General features: G+C 37.5%; 1 protein-coding gene across 4 annotated transcripts in view; it reads right to left on the reverse strand.

Annotated features, from left to right (window-relative positions):
• Ets65A (DNA-binding protein D-ETS-3) overlaps positions 1–17,500 on the reverse strand; it is a 546,394-nt gene that overhangs the window by 508,045 nt on the left and 20,849 nt on the right. For all 4 annotated transcript variants that reach the window (XM_076211278.1, XM_076211298.1, XM_076211287.1 and 1 more), the window contains exon 2: positions 11,173–11,909. In XM_076211278.1, coding sequence (XP_076067393.1) covers positions 11,173–11,263 — 91 coding nt within the window. In that variant the 5' untranslated portion in view covers positions 11,264–11,909. The remainder of the gene's footprint in view (positions 1–11,172; positions 11,910–17,500) is intronic.

The raw sequence follows: 17,500 nt of genomic DNA on the forward strand, positions 1-17,500 counted from the left end.
GAGGATGGAGGGGTGGGAATAAGAACTGAGGGACTTTGTCGTAGGAAATTACGTTTCACTCGGTGTGATTATCGCTCAATGATGATCGTTCATGAATCAGTGATGATCGTCATATGATTGTTCTAGAGCACTAATTCTTTGTTTTTGAATAGGGAAGTTTTGCTCCAAGATCCAAAGGTCGAGGCTGATAATTATCTTAACCGAACCTATCAACGCGCTTACCCAAATATGAAGACTGGTAGTAGGGTGCGCGTCATCCGCTATTGGTTGTGGTATCAGGCTAATTAATTATATTTGGGTAAACGCATTGGTATGTTTGGTTAAGATCATCAGCTTCACTGCAGCTCGAAGCAAGACACACCTCCATTCAAAAACAAATGATTAGTGTTCTAGATAATCGTTTGACGATTATCATTGGGCCATGAACGATCATCGTTGAGTGATAATCGTACTGAGTGAAAGGTACATTTGACGAGGTCGTCAAGTTCTTCGTGTCTTGCTGGGAGATGCGCGAAAGAGGGATGGGAAAAAGAATCTCCTTGATATTATTTCAATTACCCAGAGCCCTTGGGAAAGAAAACGAAAAAGAAAAAGGAAAACATTACACGTGAATAAAATAGTTATCAAACCATAATAGGCTCGCTTTACGTATCATCAAAAATAGGCCTTCTAGATCTGTAAAAAAAAAATCATAATAATAAAAATAAATAATTAAATATATGAATAAATAAATAAATAAATAAATAAATAAATAAATAAATAAATAAATAAATAAATAAACAAATAAATAAATAAATAAATAAATAAATAAATAAATAAATAAAATACACAGAAGTGGAGCGGTCAAATACAAGACGAAACGAATGTATAGCTATTCACAATGATCTTCCTGTAGGTGATTTTCTATATATCTTTTAATATATAGTCAAAGGCATCGTGACCTACGTTCACTGATAACAAGACTCAGATTTTCTTTCAAAATAAATCCTTCCAACCCGAGATAATATCCATTGAAAGGTAAAACTACGAGTTATAGGAAGCCTAATCGGTGTCTCAGTTTCCTTTGTACTGTATAGCCACTGCAGTGCCCGTATCGCCTGGCTCTCTTTGTTATGATTACAATGTCACGCAAAGGAGAAAGAAAGAGGGAGAAACAGACAGACAGACAGACAGACATAAAGGCAGCCAGACTGGTAGGCAGACAGATAGACAGACATACATATAGACAGACATAGACAGACAGACAGAAAGGCAGACAAAAATATAAGCAGGCAGGCAGACATACAGACAAGCAGAAAGACAGACGAACAAAAAGACACACAGACAGACGAACAAAAAGACACACAGACGGACAGACAGAGAGGCAGACAGACAGATAGACAGGTGGACAGACAGACAGGTAGGCAGACGGATAGACAGACGAACAGAGACAGACAGACAGACAGTTGGGTGGACGGACAGATAGACAGACTGACAGACTCTGAATGACAGACAAACAGGCAGACAACCAGGCAGACACACAGACACATAGACAAACAAACAGGCGGGCTGACGGAAAGAGGACAGACAAGTAGACAGATAGACAGACAGTTTGACAGAAAGACAGACGGATAAACAGACAGACAGACGGACAGACAGACAAACAGGCGGACAGACGGACATACGGTCACATGGAGAGACGGACAAATGGACAGTTGGACAGACGGAGAGATGGACGGACAGACAGACAGACAGACAGACAGAGAAATGTTAGATTTATTTTCTGATAGGACACACGCTGAGTGACGTTGCAATGCTCGGAAGACCTTTTAGATCGAGAAGACTAAGATGATGATGATTGCAGGAAAGAGAGGAGCAACCTAAATATAAAAAAAAAGTGATGAAGCCGCGATGATGAGGAAGATTTGAGGAGGAGGAATAGGAAGAGAAAGAAGAGAAGAGAAGTAAGAAAAAAGACGAGAAAGAAGAGAAGGGAAAGAGGAGGAAGAAGAGGAAAGAAGAGAAAGAAGAGAAGGGGAAGAGGAGGAAACAGAGGAAGGAAGAGAAAGAAGAGAAGGGGAAGAGGAGGAAGAAGAAAGAAGAGAAGGGAAAGAGGAGGAAGGAGAGGAAGGAAGAGAAAGAAGAGAAGGGGAAGAGGAGGAAACAGAGGAAGGAAGAGAAAAAAGAGAAGGGGAAGAGGAGGAAGAAAGAAGAGAGAGAAGAGAATGAAGAAGGAAGTCGAGGAGAGGGGAGGAGTCTGTTGCATTCTTGACAATTTCAGTCTACGAAAAAGACTAGAGAAAAAATGATTGGCTGCAAGAGACCCAGGAATTCAGAACAGCGTCGCATAGTCAGTGGGTCTTCCGGGTATTATGCTTTTCAAGGTACAAGAAGTGGTAGAGGGAGGGAGGGAGGGAGGAGGGAGGGCTGGAGGGAAGGAGGGCTGGAGGAAAGTAGAAAGTGGGATTATAATACACACACACAAGCATTCATACATACATGCATACATACATACTCGTATATACATACATACATACATACATGCACACATACATACAGACAAACATACATACAGACATACATACACACATACAGACAAACATACAAAGGATTACAAAGGCGGAGCATGCCGACAGGAGACCTTTTGTTCCCTATCTAGGTCAGATGCGAAAAAAAACAATAATAATAAATTAAAAAATAAAAACTATAATAATGTAAATAACAAATAAAAACATAAATAAATGCATAGGTATAGTCAAATATTAAACAAACAGGTAAATAGTAAATAATAATAAATTGACATACAACTAATAATAAATGAAAATCAAACAGACAAATGATAACAAAACAAAAACAAATAATATAAAATAAATTATAATCATTACAGCATCTTGCTTAGGTGTTTATCTAAATGATTCTTAAAGCTTCGAACTGAACTACTGTGCAGGAAGTTTATTCCATTCATTAACTACACGGTTGGCGAAGTTGTTCCTACCTACTTCCAAATTGAATCTATTTCCGGACAGTTTGAGACCATTGTTTCTTGTCTGATTCTCATTCAATGTGAAAATTTTGTCACTTTTGATGTTGTCAAGTCACCTCTGAGTCTACGCTTTTTTAGGGAAAACAGATTCATATGTTTTAGTCGATTTTCGTATGATTTATTTTTTATATTTGGAATCAGTTATGTGGCTCCTGCACTCAAAGTCCTTTTCAACAAATCCATTGATCTAATTCTTAGTCTTCCCCTTAACTTTACTCCATTCACCTCCTCATTCCACACTCTTTTTGCTAGTCTTTTTTAAGTCCAGTCCGCCAGCTCTCCTTTCACCCTTGTCCAAATCTATCTATCCTCGGAACCACCCATCATACTTCTTAGCATTTCATCTCACTTTTTTTTTCTAATTTTGATTTTGATTTTGATTTTATTTTTATTTATATATATATTTTTTTTATTCCAAACCTCTACCTTATACAGTGACGTAGGCACAGTCACCCTTGCTCAAACTCCTCTTTGCGTTCGTCACATGATACCTATTTCTCTTGATACTTTTGATCCCCCCAAAGAGTTCTTTATCACTTACCCCCAACCCCACCCCTCCATTAGCTGCTACATGTAACCTCAAATCCTCGAAGTTCTTCACTTCCTTCAAACTCTTTCCTTTTAAACTCGCCTCCAGTTTTGTGCCATTCTCTCTTCTTATACCTTCTCTTACATCATTTCCCAATTAAGGAAATAGAAAAATACAACCTATATAGAAGACAACATTAATAAACTACAAACAAATAAACTGGCTTGAATACACAGAGAAAACGGAAAAGAAATTTAACACCTTTGTCATAAACTCGTTTCCATAAAAACGGCCTTAACAACTCAAACTGATCCAATGGAGTCCACTTCTTAAACTCCTAAACCAATGGCTTTTAACCTAGGGGGCTCCTGGCCCCCGTGGGAACCATGGCGAGAATTCAGTGACGGGGGGTGGGGGGTGATGGCCTTCTGTTACAGATTATACATTTCTATATAACGTGAGACATCTGACTATAAAAAGATCTATCAAATATTAGATAATTATGATTGTCAACTTTGTAACAAAGCAAAGGGTTTCTCTTCATCAACATTTTATTGTTATATATATTATTTCACCTTTATTGATGGGGTGAGATTTGGGAGCAAAATTAAGGGAGTCATACACTTGTTGAGAATTCATGAAAAGGGGGAAAATAGAATGAAAAAGGTTGAGAACTATTATCCTAAGCAAGACTCTCGGTATTCATGTAAGCTTAACACTTGTTTGTCCCTCGAGTTGTAAAGAAAAACATAGACACGGACCTATGCCAGACCCCGGCTTCAAGTGGCTCAAATTAAAATATTCTTCTTTTTTCTTTCACCACAATTATTACATATCTTTAGCCAAGATATTTTCACAACAGAAGTCGTTAAGATATTTCCAGTCTGTGCGAATAATGAGACTTTTAATTTTGTCTTTATTATTCTGATTTTATATCATCGTTCTTTCTCAGCTCTTGTGTTGGTCAATCAATACAAAGAGTATCAGGTTTCTGTTGCATATGTATTACATATTATTTCAATGTTCTCTTGTTAACTATGCTTTGTATCTCTTGGTACTATAAGGTTTCTGTAAAACTATTTTTCTTTGTGAATTTTTGGCTCTCGAGTTGCCAGTTGCCTTATAAGCCAAAATATATTTATAGATTAATTTCGTTATTTATGAATATATGCACGTGCACACGTACATGCACACAAGCGCATATACATGCACACACACATACATAAATGCAAATCCAAACACCCACACTTACACACAAATACAAAAACAAGTACATACATAAACATACAAACATAAACACACACACACACACGCACACTCACGCACACACACACACACACACACACACACACACACACACACACACACACACACACACACACACACACACACACACACACACACACACACACACACACGAACACACACACACACACACACACACACACACACACACACACACACACACACACACACACACACACACACACACACACACACACACACACACACACACACACACACACACACACAAACACATAAACACACATTTACACAAACATAAACACACACACACACACACACACACACACACACACACACACACACACACACACACACACACACACACACACATACACACACACACACACACGCACGCACACGCACACACACACATACCCGCGCGTGCGCGCGCGCGTTCTCAGAATAAACAAATGCGCAAAGACGCCAAAACAAATATATATTTGGGTACACAGAGACTGTGTAGGTATGTGCGTGTGATTTTCAGAGCACAATTTCCCGTACGTTCTGTAAATGTGAGACATAATCATCACTTTAGCCTGCCTTGTTAACACTACTGGATTCTTATATCATGATATGAACATACTTCATGTTATTAGTATTTGCGCCCGAAAATGAAGTAAACAGTTCATTTGTTATCTTTGAGAAGAAGAATCTTTTACGTTATTTTTTCCTGTTATTTTTTTTCTTGGTTCCTGATGTTTTGTTGCAGCTACTTATTGGCCGTAGTTATCTCTGTCCTTTCATTTCCTCCCCTTTTGTCTTCCCACGGGATCAAAATTCCCATTTCCCTCCTTTCTTCCTGAAATGTTAATGCAAGGGTCTCGAGACGTTCTTCGGGTGACGGATGGCACGGTTGAGGGTCATAACTTATATATAGACCCTGTTCACACTAGCGGTTTCAACCGCAGAGGTGTGAACCGCGGCGGTTTAATTACAGTGTAAGTTCATGGAGGCGTTCACACACAACCGCGCAGTTTTCCATTGAGTATGTGGTACCGCCGTAGTTTCCGCGAGGTTTAAACCGCTAGTGTGAACAGAGCCAAAGTGTGTGGGTGGTCACTGGAGTCGACTGTCGCGTAATCGTTAAGCACGTCCCGGGTTCGATCCCCGGACGTTGCCAGCTTTTCAGTGACGTTCCCTTCCTTAAAAAAAAATGTGACTATCCCACTCCCATGCAGTGGTAAGTGAGAAACCCCTAGTGGAGGAAAGGACTATTATTTGCATTATTTTTTATTTTATTTTTTATTCATTTTTTTGCCCATGTTGGGTCGCCGCATCGCCTGGCCAGGGCTGTCGGGAACCAACGCACGCGACAACATAGCCAGTAGAGGATTCCGGGAATCGAACTCACGACCAACTGTTCATGAGATGGACACGACATCCACTGGGCTACCGATCTCCGCTATTGCAACAATAATAATGTGTTATAAGAGTATATAATGGAAGTTTTAGACACTAACAAGAACGGACTCCCATTACGCTTTGAAACCACGAACAAAGGGTCGTGAGTTCGAAGGCCGGGACTGGCTTCGGGCTCGCTGCGTTGGATACAGACAGTCCTGACCAGGCGGGGAGGCGACCTAACGTCGGCCTATAAGGAACCACTAGATTACCCCAACTCACAGGGCTTTGCTCTACCAGGGGTTTCTCACTTCCCACTGCATGAGAGTGAGATAGTGAGTTGGAACGTTTGGATGGCTTGATGAGTTTAGGGTTGAAGGAAAGGCCAATTCATGTTTAAGAAGGAAATAGGCAAGATGCTGTAATGATTATAATTTATTTTATATTATTTGTTTTTGTTTTCTTATCATTTGTCTGTTTGATTTTCATTTATTATTAGTTATATGTCAATTTATTATTATTTACTATTTACCTGTTTGTTTATTATTTAACTATACCTATGCATTTATTTATGTATTTTATTTGTTATTTACATTATTATAGTTTTTATTTAATATTTTATTATTATTATGGTTTTTTTCGCATCCGACCTAGATATGGACCAAAAGGTCTCCTGTCGGCATGCTCCGCTTTTGTTTGTAATCCTTTGTTTGTAAAAAAAAAAAAAAGAACAGGTTTTTCAACAAAGTAATTAACAAACAGAAACTCAGTGATCATGAAGTAAGAGCTGAAATAATTTGTTGTTTTAAGAAATGAGATAACTTTATGGATAGGGAGGACAGATGGTAAGGGACATGGGAACTGCCTAGTGTAGGCCTTATGGTCTCTTTCAGTCTCTTCCATTCTTATGTTCTTATATTCTTAATCGAAAAATTCGACAGGGCATCTTCCAACTTCCGTATCGTAGCCTTCGAATCACCGGAAAGACCATTGACATAGTAAACAATCATATGCCTGATCTCTACTTCTTGTATATAATGTGCAAATGAAAGTCAGTCTGATTTGCTGCTGGAAAAAGTATAACTACAATGAATAAAACAAGACAATACTCACAATCCTTAAGACATTAACTGTACCAAAAGTAATTTCTAGATCATGAATAAGAAACTTGAACAACTTAATTGAAAATGGAGTAGACAGATTTTAAATCAGTGAGTCTGGTTGTCGACCCGTACAATATGGAGCAGCTGGCTCAAGATAGAAGTGAGTGGAGGCGAATCGATATAATGGCCAAGGGTCTCAAGGGGCTATCATACTGGGCTATCTTTCCTCCGACATCCTACCTCCAACTTCCATTCGAATTACTAGAATATGACTTTGTTTACAGGAAATCTAAACTTCTCTGAGAACATCTCGACAGTATGTCTAACATTCCTATAGGTTTACAATTTCTTAGTTCGTCATTCAGCTTTGCTAGATATAACTGAAAGATAATTTGCTATTTGGAGATCTGAGAAATAAGACATTGTAACCGAAGTCGTTTTTGACTCAAACGAACTCTCAACTGTCGACGCTGGTGAAGCCCTTAGACAGGTATATCTCGCCGGTTGAGTAAATGAATGAGTCTATATATGACAAGGACCTTGGAATTCATCGGCTGATTAACCATCCATACTTAGCAGACGCTGCCTAATCCACCAGACTCAAAGCAAGACCCGTTTCCAACAGATCATTCAAACAAATGAGGAATTCCCGAACTGGTGACATCATTGTCGCCTGCAACGCCTTCCAATCCCCGCTCTCCAAGTTTGACCTTGGCTTAGGTCTCGTCCGAATTTCCAACTTTGCCCGGGCTTGTACTTACACTGTATACTCGAGTGGGATTCCACCACGACATTTTGCTATATGAGTTTTGGCAGCGACCAGTAAGCTCGATATGTGTTCACCAATATGTGATCTATGAATATCTTGATGATGACAATCAGAGCGAAGAGGATAGTAATGAATTTAAATTGGACAAATTTAGATCTAAGAAGGAAATAGGCAAGAACTGATTTACCGAGAGAGAAGTCAGCGAACGGAATAGACTTAGCAACCATATAGTGAACGCAAAAACTGTTGGTTATTCTAAAAGAAAGATAACTTTGTGGATAGGGATGATAGATGGTAATGGACATGGAACTGTCTAGTCTAGACCTTAAGGTCTCTTGCAATCTCCTCCATTCTTATGTAAGGCATGTAGCCAAGGGAACGACGACATGACGTCATCAACGCGTACAAGTCGAAGTTGGGTGAACTCTTCTATATTGAATCTCGATTTGGATGGGCGGGCCACATACCTTCAGTAAATGCAACTTTTTAATTTATCTTTTTATTGCACAGGAAACCCAACGAGAGGAATCAAACAGATACGCAGACTTCAAGGATTCAAACAAACTAAGAGAAATATCATTGCGAGCAATCTGGAAGAACTTGTGGAAAACTGACAGGATTGGAAGAAACTCGTGGCGACTCAGGTTCTCAGTTGATAATTGATTGATTGAATCATCATCATCATCATCATCATCATCATCATCATCATCATCATCATCATCATCATCATCATCATCATCATCATCATCATCATCATCATCATCATTTCGTATGTCAACAGCCCAAGTTGTCAAATTTGGCAATTTGTAAGGTAGGTCACTGGTTTGGGTTGTGTGAAAGTGGTGGCATATTAGGCATTTCTCGCTAGCATGGTACTCAATTTTGTTACTTCATTTGAGTAGAAACGACTTCGTTTACAATATTCTAGACTTTCGTAAGAACACCAAAACAACATGTCTAACATTCCTCTTCTTGCTGTTTGATGCAGCAGGAATTTGACATTTGGAAAATTGAAAAACAAAAAATCCTAACCGAAGTCGTTTCTACTAAAACGAAGTAGCGAAAGCAAGTAGCATGCTAGCATAGTGTGCCGTAACCTTAATTCTGCTAATGGAAAAGGTCTTATCACATTACGCTCATTCAAAATATGTTCATGGGTCTGTATTTGACAGCATGGGCAAAGGTCTGAGTCAGAGATTCTCCTTTTTTCATGCTTACTACGAAATGGTTTGCACTTGTGCGTGGCCTGTATAGCTATAGCCAGGGTTTTATGGGAAGGTTGCTGTCAAGGGGATGAGGTGACCATATGTCTGTATATGACTTTAGCCCCTCAGGATTGATGGACTAATTTATTGTGTCATATTCAAAGGTACCTCCAATATAAGGGTAAAAAGCTCTTGGTAGATAGATAGATAGATAGATAGATAGATAGATAGATAGATAGATAGATAGATAGATAGATAGATAGACAGACAGATAGATAGATAGATAGATAGATAGATAGATAGATAGATAGATAGACAGATAGATAGATAGATAGATATGCAGATACGAATAGATATTTAAAGCTCAATTAAAAGTAAGGGCTCATAAGTAACTTTATAACGTCGTCGTCTTAAGACTTTTTATATTTGTTTAATGTGCATATGTATTTTGGTCTAAATATTTATTTCTGATCGTCCGAATATTGATACAAAATTCTTTTATATTCATATCCTTCTCCTTTCTTCCTTCAAAATGTAGATTCTTCTAGATCTATACTGACTTTTTAAGGAGAGGTGAGAAATTAACATCTAGAACTGCTCGAATGTTGTCCAACCGTCACCTTTGCCTTTCGTGTTTGGCCATCCAGAGTAATTGGCAGTAAATAGGAGGCGTTGCAAATCGAACACGAAGTATCAAAATTCTGTCGAATTCCATACGCCGCTTCTTTTATATCTATTACTTTCCTTGACATGAGCTCGACAAACTTATTAAGAAAGCTTTCTCTACCTTCAGGGTGACCAGTTATGAATATACACTTGCCAAAGCTCTCTTTGAGAAATCCGCAAACTAAGGAACATCGTACATCTGTCATCATGTTGAACAAGTTGTACTTGTTGATATTAATGTGGGAATATACATACATACTCGTAGATATATGTATGTATATATACATACATATATATATATATATATATATATATATATATATATACATACATATATATATATATATATATATATATATATATATATTGATAAGTATTTTAAGAGTGTTTAGGGTTCTGTGCCTTCCCTGTGTTTATGTTCTCCATCATCCAAATCATATATATATATGAGAGTAATTCGCTACTAGCAGCGACATCAAACTGTCACAAAAAAAAAATATATATATATATATATATATATATATATATATATATATATATATATATATGCATGTATGCATGTATGTATGTATATATGTATGATAAAACCATACTAGGTGTTATCGATGAAAAATGTCTCTTAGATTTAGATACATTTCAAGTTTAGTATCCTAGCTGCGTATGTTAGTTTCCTTGAAGATCCACTGAATCGTTTCCGCCCTTTTTTTCCAACAATAAATTTGGTCACATAAAGAAGAGATCTGGCGCGCCCATAGCTAATCGCGCTTCGCATCACTACACTAGCTCTCATATTCTAAGAACTTTTTCATCTAGTATAACCACTGACTGCATTTTTCTTATTATACATCTGGTAAAGCATCTTATTGAAGGCTTTCTTTTAATTCAGGAATACATGGCCTAAATATCCATTTCTTGATAAACGTTCGTGTAATAAAAAAATCAACAAGTTCGGTCTACATATTTTCAAATATTTAAAGTTTTGTGTGTGTGTGTGTGTGTGTGTGTGTGTGTGTGTGTGTGTGTGTGTGTGTGTGTGTGTGTGAATGTGTGTGTGAATGTGTGTCTGCGTGTGTCTGTATTTACCTAGTTGTATTATACGGGAAGGGAGCTATTCTCGTGGTGTGTGTGTGCGTGTTTGCGTATGATTTAGAACAGGAAAATGGAGAAAACGCGAGACGAACAAACAGATAGGCTGGCAGGTATATATGTACAGTATATATATGTCATCTCACCTTGGGTCTTGTTCTGTAAATTGTGGCTCAGGAGTCCACGCTTGAGGTCCAGCGGGTTTTGGTAGGCGCAGGTCGTCGCGCCCTCGTACATGGCTGAAATCGTTTCAGGAATTTTGCACTTCAGGGTTATTTTGCTGAAGGGTCAGTAGGAGGGTCAGTGACCCTTCCTGAAGGGCAATGTGAGTTTCACACTTGTCGTACGAGTGTTTCAGTCTTGTTGCTTTTAGTTTGTTTCGTGTTAGCGCAAGCTTGGAGGTCCAGTAAAGTTTCCAGAGATTCTTTAGACGTCTGTTCACTGTTTAGTAACGTTAATCGCGCACTTGTTTCTCACGTGTCGCTGACCCATATGACACATGTCATTCCAGTATCGCGGACATGTACCTGACTCTGTCTGTGCCACATCGATATAGAACTTCCCTCAGCTGCGAACACAAATACCATGTAAACAAAACAAAGATTCGCTCGCGTTTCGAATCGACTTCACTGAAGCTTTCGTTTTGGGGTTCGAAACTTTTACAAAGCAACGTTTTCATCCACCATCACAGAACTGAATATCGCATAGATCAGGTAAATTATAATTTCTTTCTTCTCTCTTTTTTCGTAAGCACTAACACCACTGAGTATGCACTAAATGTTCTTGTCCGAGATCGATAATTCTCGAACTTCTGCCGTGGTTCCTTCAGGAGATACAAATGAGAGTTCTTCCGCTTCTCAAAAGGTATTCCTTCGAGTGATTCCTGAAACAAAATGAAAAGCGTTAAACATCAATGGTTTTAAGATAAGATAAATGAATACATAAGAGAATAAATAGATAACAAATAGATATATGTGAATACATAAGCATAAATAGATATGTAAATTGATCAATAAACTTATTCATAATTAGATATGTGAATAAGTAAATAAATAAACGATTGAATAAATAAGTAAATAGATAGACGAATAAATAGATAAATAAATAAATGAAGAAATAGATAAATAAATAAACACATAAATGAATGAATGAATAAATAAGTTAATAAAACAAAAAATTAAATAAATAAATAGACAAATAAAGAGATGCACAAGTAAGTACATTGATAGATAAATTAAATAGAAATATAAGTTAAATTAGTTGACCAAATAATTGATTAATATTAAGGTGAATAACTAAATGAAGATAAAGATAAATAAACAGATAACTGAATTAACAAATTGATGAATAATAGATAAATGACTGAGTAAGTAAATGAATAGTTAAATAGAAAAATTGATACAGACAAAAATTAAGTAACTTAATAAGTTGACAAATTAATGAATAAATAAATTGATATATAAATAGATAAAGCCCAAAATTAAATAGTCATGCCATCTATCAAGGTTGGTACAGAGGTTGTATCACGTCCTAGGGGATGGAACGATCCTGCAGTGGTCCATCAAGGCTGAACTCGACAGCTACTCAGCCGAATCTATTTAAAGTAGCATCGGGCAGTTTTCCTCTCATCAATACAAAAAGAAAAAACTGTAGAATAAGTGAGACCATGTATTTCAAATAGCATAACTGGCTAACATAACTGGCTAGCATAATTGGCTAGCATAACTGGCTGGCAAGAGACAGAAATTTCAATTCATCTTGAAGGTATTAATGCTTTTGCCCGAAACTACCTCGTGATATATCACAATTATGCAAATGTGTCTTTTGTTGTTCCTGCAACAATACGAATTTGCTTACAAAAATATCTTTCCTTATGAAGGAACCGCTGTATACACAAATATATTATGTATAAAATGAAGATATATTTGTATCCTTATGATACAGCATGGTGTATCGTAAAGTCAAGAAAGGATTTTGGAAGGAAGGAGAAAGAAGAAGCATAGTAAAGAGAAGGAAAAAAATGAGAGAGAGACACAGAGAGAGAGAGAGAGAGAGAGAGAGAGAGAGAGAGAGAGAGAGAGAGAGAGAGAGAGAGAGAGAGAGAGAGAAACAGAGAAACACAGAAAGACAGAGAGAGACAAAGACAGACGTACAGACAGACACACGCAGAGAGAAAGAGATAGAGAGAAAGAGAGATAGAAAGATAGAGAGAGAAAGAGAGAGACATGCAGACAGAGAGAGAGACATGCAGACAGAGAGACATGCAGACAGAGAGACAGAGAGACAGACATGCAGACAGAGAGACAGAGAGACAGACATGCAGACAGAGAGAGAGACAGACATGCAGACAGAGAGAGAGACAGACAGAGAGAGAGACAGACAGAGAGAGAGACAGACAGAGAGAGAGAAAGGGGAAGAGTCAAGGAGACTGGGAAAGCTTCTGAGAAGGTCCGAGGCAATGCAGTCTATAAGGCGGCCTTGTCCGTAATGAGCGAATTGCGTGTCGCCCTTAAGGTTAGTGAGAGAAGAGCAACATTACCGTTGTCATCGACTTGATAAAAAAAAAAAAAAAAAAAAAAAAATGGCACAAATACTTTGTGATCGATCAGAACGTCCGAAACTCCCGTGATCGATCGATCACAGACTAAGTGTTCTGAAGAAGTTCATGTTGTATGGAGCAGAATATTAGATTATAAATTCAGATGAATTATATATCTGTGGTTACATACAAACCAAATTAAAAGAAAACAAAACTAAGCTAATTTCCTTCGTAATAAAGGAAAACGGAAATTAACTGAAGTTAATTTATGAGTTTTTTTATAGCGACATTAAACTAATTTTGAGTAGAAAAGTCTAACAGTTTCTTTGTCCCCGAGGGTGATATGGATTCATATACATCCACATATACATACATGTATGTATACATGCATGTATACATACATACATACATGCATACATAAATACATACATACATACATACATACATACACCTACACATACATGCATATATACATCCATACAGGCATACATAAATATATACACACATACATAAATGCATACGTACATACATGCATATATACATGCATTCATGTATGCATGTGTTTGATTCCTCGATTCTTAATGCCTGGGGTCTCGCAGGCCCAAAGTACTTTACAACGTGTCTGAAACCCTTCTTATCTGGATTAAGAAAAAATAAATAAATAAATAAATCAATCAATCAAAATTGGTTTCTTGTCTGGGTCGTCTAACTGCGGGTTTGTTTCTATGTCCTTTCTATGTGTGTGTGTGTGTGTGTGTGTGTGTGTGTGTGTGTGTGTGTGTGTGTGTGTGTGTGTGTGTGTGTGTGTGTGTGTGTGTGTGTGTGTGTGTGTACGCGCGCGTATGCATTCTATGATTTCATTATTGTATGTGTTCATACGCCTTTTTTGACTGTGTACAAATGGTGAGCATGCATAACCTCACATTTATGAACAATCACGGTGTGTTTGGTGGTCAGGTGCCTGGAACATGAAGATTAACTTCATTCAAATTCTCTAAACGGGAGGAAAAATACGGACGTTGTATTAAAGATCCACAAACTCAGTACCTGAGGCTTATTTATTTTTACAAGCTGATGTTTGGGGTTTTGGCTAATCTTAAAATCTCACTCTGAGAATGGCCAATCTTCATAATCTTGTTTAATTTCTTTAACAAGCTTAGGTCAGGTTAGGTTAGGTTAGGTTAGGTTAGGTTAGATTAGGCTAGGTTAGGTTTGAATAGGTTAGATTAGGTTAGATTAGGTTAGATTAGTTTAGCTTGGTTAAGTTAAATGATCGTCACTGTTGGGGCGATTAATATTTACAAGCTCATTTCTGGGGTTGCTAATCTTTACAATGTCCAAAAGTACAAATATCTTACTATCATGTATTGTACATACGCCCGTACTCAATGAATGATTATTTTGAGAACTGTATGTGTACCACGTCCAAGTCTATGAAACGCATTGTGATGAAGAGGAAAGAAGTACTGGGTAATAACCCAGAAGAAAATGAACCAAATGTATATATTCCAGTCATGGGATCGGGGTTATTATTAGACAAGTCTAAAAAGGGGAAAAAAAGAAAAAAGTTATTTGAAATTCACAATGGCGCGAGAAGGAGGAGGAGGAGGAGGAGGAGGAGGTGGGGTATAAAGAGTCCTTCGGACAGTGCCTCCTCTCCACGGCAGCACTGGAGTGTCTCGAGTACAGTTGCATACAAAACACCAGAACTGAAACTTAAAGAGACATTATAGGATGCATAGAGGCTATAATACACGTACAAGGGAACAGACCGGACAGAGAGCGTCATCCCGTGGAGTGGGCGGAACCGCGGGAACCAAGCCGAGCTCCCATTGGCTCCTCCCCCCGAGGGACTCAGCCAATCGCACGCAAGGTGACACTACGTCACACGCTCTTAACCAATCAACGACCAGAGTAGGGCTTCCGGAGCTGGGAGATTAATGAGAATGCTGGCTATCGCTGCGTGGTATCAGATAGACGTAATAGTAGGTACGCCCGACTACCATTGTTTGGGTAGTTGCCCAATGCTCGCAACTTGGAGTTTTGCTGGCTTATTGATCCCTACCTGAGTGAGGAGGGAGTCTTGCTGTAGTACTCCCTGACATCTGTATTATGTTGTGCTTGTTGTTGCAATGCGCGCAGGGTCTTCATCCAGGATTTTTAATTCATTTCATGGGAAGAGCTACTAGAGCAACATCCTCAGGTTCTTCGATAAAAGCGGTTATCCATTCGCAAACGCGGATGTATTTCCATACTAATGTATATCTGTATACGTGCGTGTCTCCTTTTGTGTGTGTGTATGTGTGTGTGTGTGTGTGTGTGTGTGTGTGTGTGTGTGTGTGTGTGTGTGTGTGTGTGTGTGTGTGTGTGTGTGTGTGTGTGTGTGTGTGTGTGTGTGTGTGTGTGTGTGTGTGTGTGTGGTTGGTTGGTTGTCTACGCCTATGACTTGGATTCTTTTGAAGATGGAATTCTAACGCAATTTCCTTAAATCAGCTTGATTCTTTTATATTGGATTTCAATGCATATATATATATATATATATATATATATATATATATATATATATATATATATATATATATATATATATATATATATACATTCATAAATATATGGATATACAAACGTATACAAATACATCCAAGTGTGCTTACTTGCACACAAAGTATGCATGAATCAGTACAATTATACATATCCCTCCATGCATATACATACATACATATATACTGTACATACACACAGACGGAGTCACAGAGACACTAACTCGCACAGCTTATATTCAGCAAACTATAATTAGGTAAATACAGTAAATAATGTCAATAAAAGCATCTACGAGAACCCATTGCTTATTTCATTTGACCTTCCATCTCCTAACCCCCACCCCCACACACACTTCTTTCTTCTGATATATGTGACCACGAATATATCTTTTTTTTATCTGTGTCCACAATCTCTCTCTCCGTTCCCTCATAGCTGCCTCTTACACTTCGTTCACATATAATTTCTTTTCTATACTAATGTTTCTATGACCTCTGTGGTTATCAATTTTTCGTGTATCTTTTTACACTGTATTTTGTCATTCCACCTGGTCCTTGTGTCTGAATAGTTATAATAATAATGATGATAGTATCGATCATGATGATAAAAGTAGTAATAGTGATAATACTAATTATACTAATAATGTTAATGGTATAATGATAAAATAATGATCATATTAACAATAACAACAATGAAATTAATAACAATGATAATAATAGTAATAACACTAATAATAGTAACAATACTATAATAACAATAATACAATAACAATATAATAATGATAATAATAATAATAATAATAATATAATAATAATAATAATAATAATAATAATAATAATAATATTTGATGATAATGATAATGATAATGATAATAACAAAAATAATAATAATAATAATGATAATTATAATAGTAATAATATCAATGATAATAATAATGAAAGTAGTAATAGTAATAATGATGATGAAGATTATCACTACCATCATCATCGTGATCATCACCGTCGTCATCGTGATTACGAAATATTAAAAAAAGTTCCACAAATACCAATAATTAGAGTTATTTACTGAGGTATAGAGAGTGAGGGAAGGAGAGAGGGAGTGGGAGTGCAGAGAGAGGTGTGGAGTTGAAGAGAACGTGGAGGACAACTAAGGACAAGTGAGGACAAGTGTGGGAGAACAAGGACGTATTTACTAAAGCCTAAGAAGGGAAACTATGTCGATTCGTTCTGCGTCCGAACAGAAGAGGAGTAGATCTTAGTTACTCAAGTAAAGGCTGATCACTTGGCGCTCTGGAGCTCTCGGGAGACTTTAAAGACTTTGTTCAGGTCAAGGTCAGGCATGATTTATTTATCTCAGAAAAATCCCTCAACGCTTGCGTACGTACATGTGTTAAGGAT

Source organism: Oratosquilla oratoria, chromosome 2 (genome assembly GCF_046742065.1).
Source record: "Oratosquilla oratoria isolate Oo_2021 chromosome 2, ASM4674206v1, whole genome shotgun sequence".
NCBI classification, from domain to species: Eukaryota; Metazoa; Arthropoda; class Malacostraca; order Stomatopoda; family Squillidae; genus Oratosquilla; species Oratosquilla oratoria.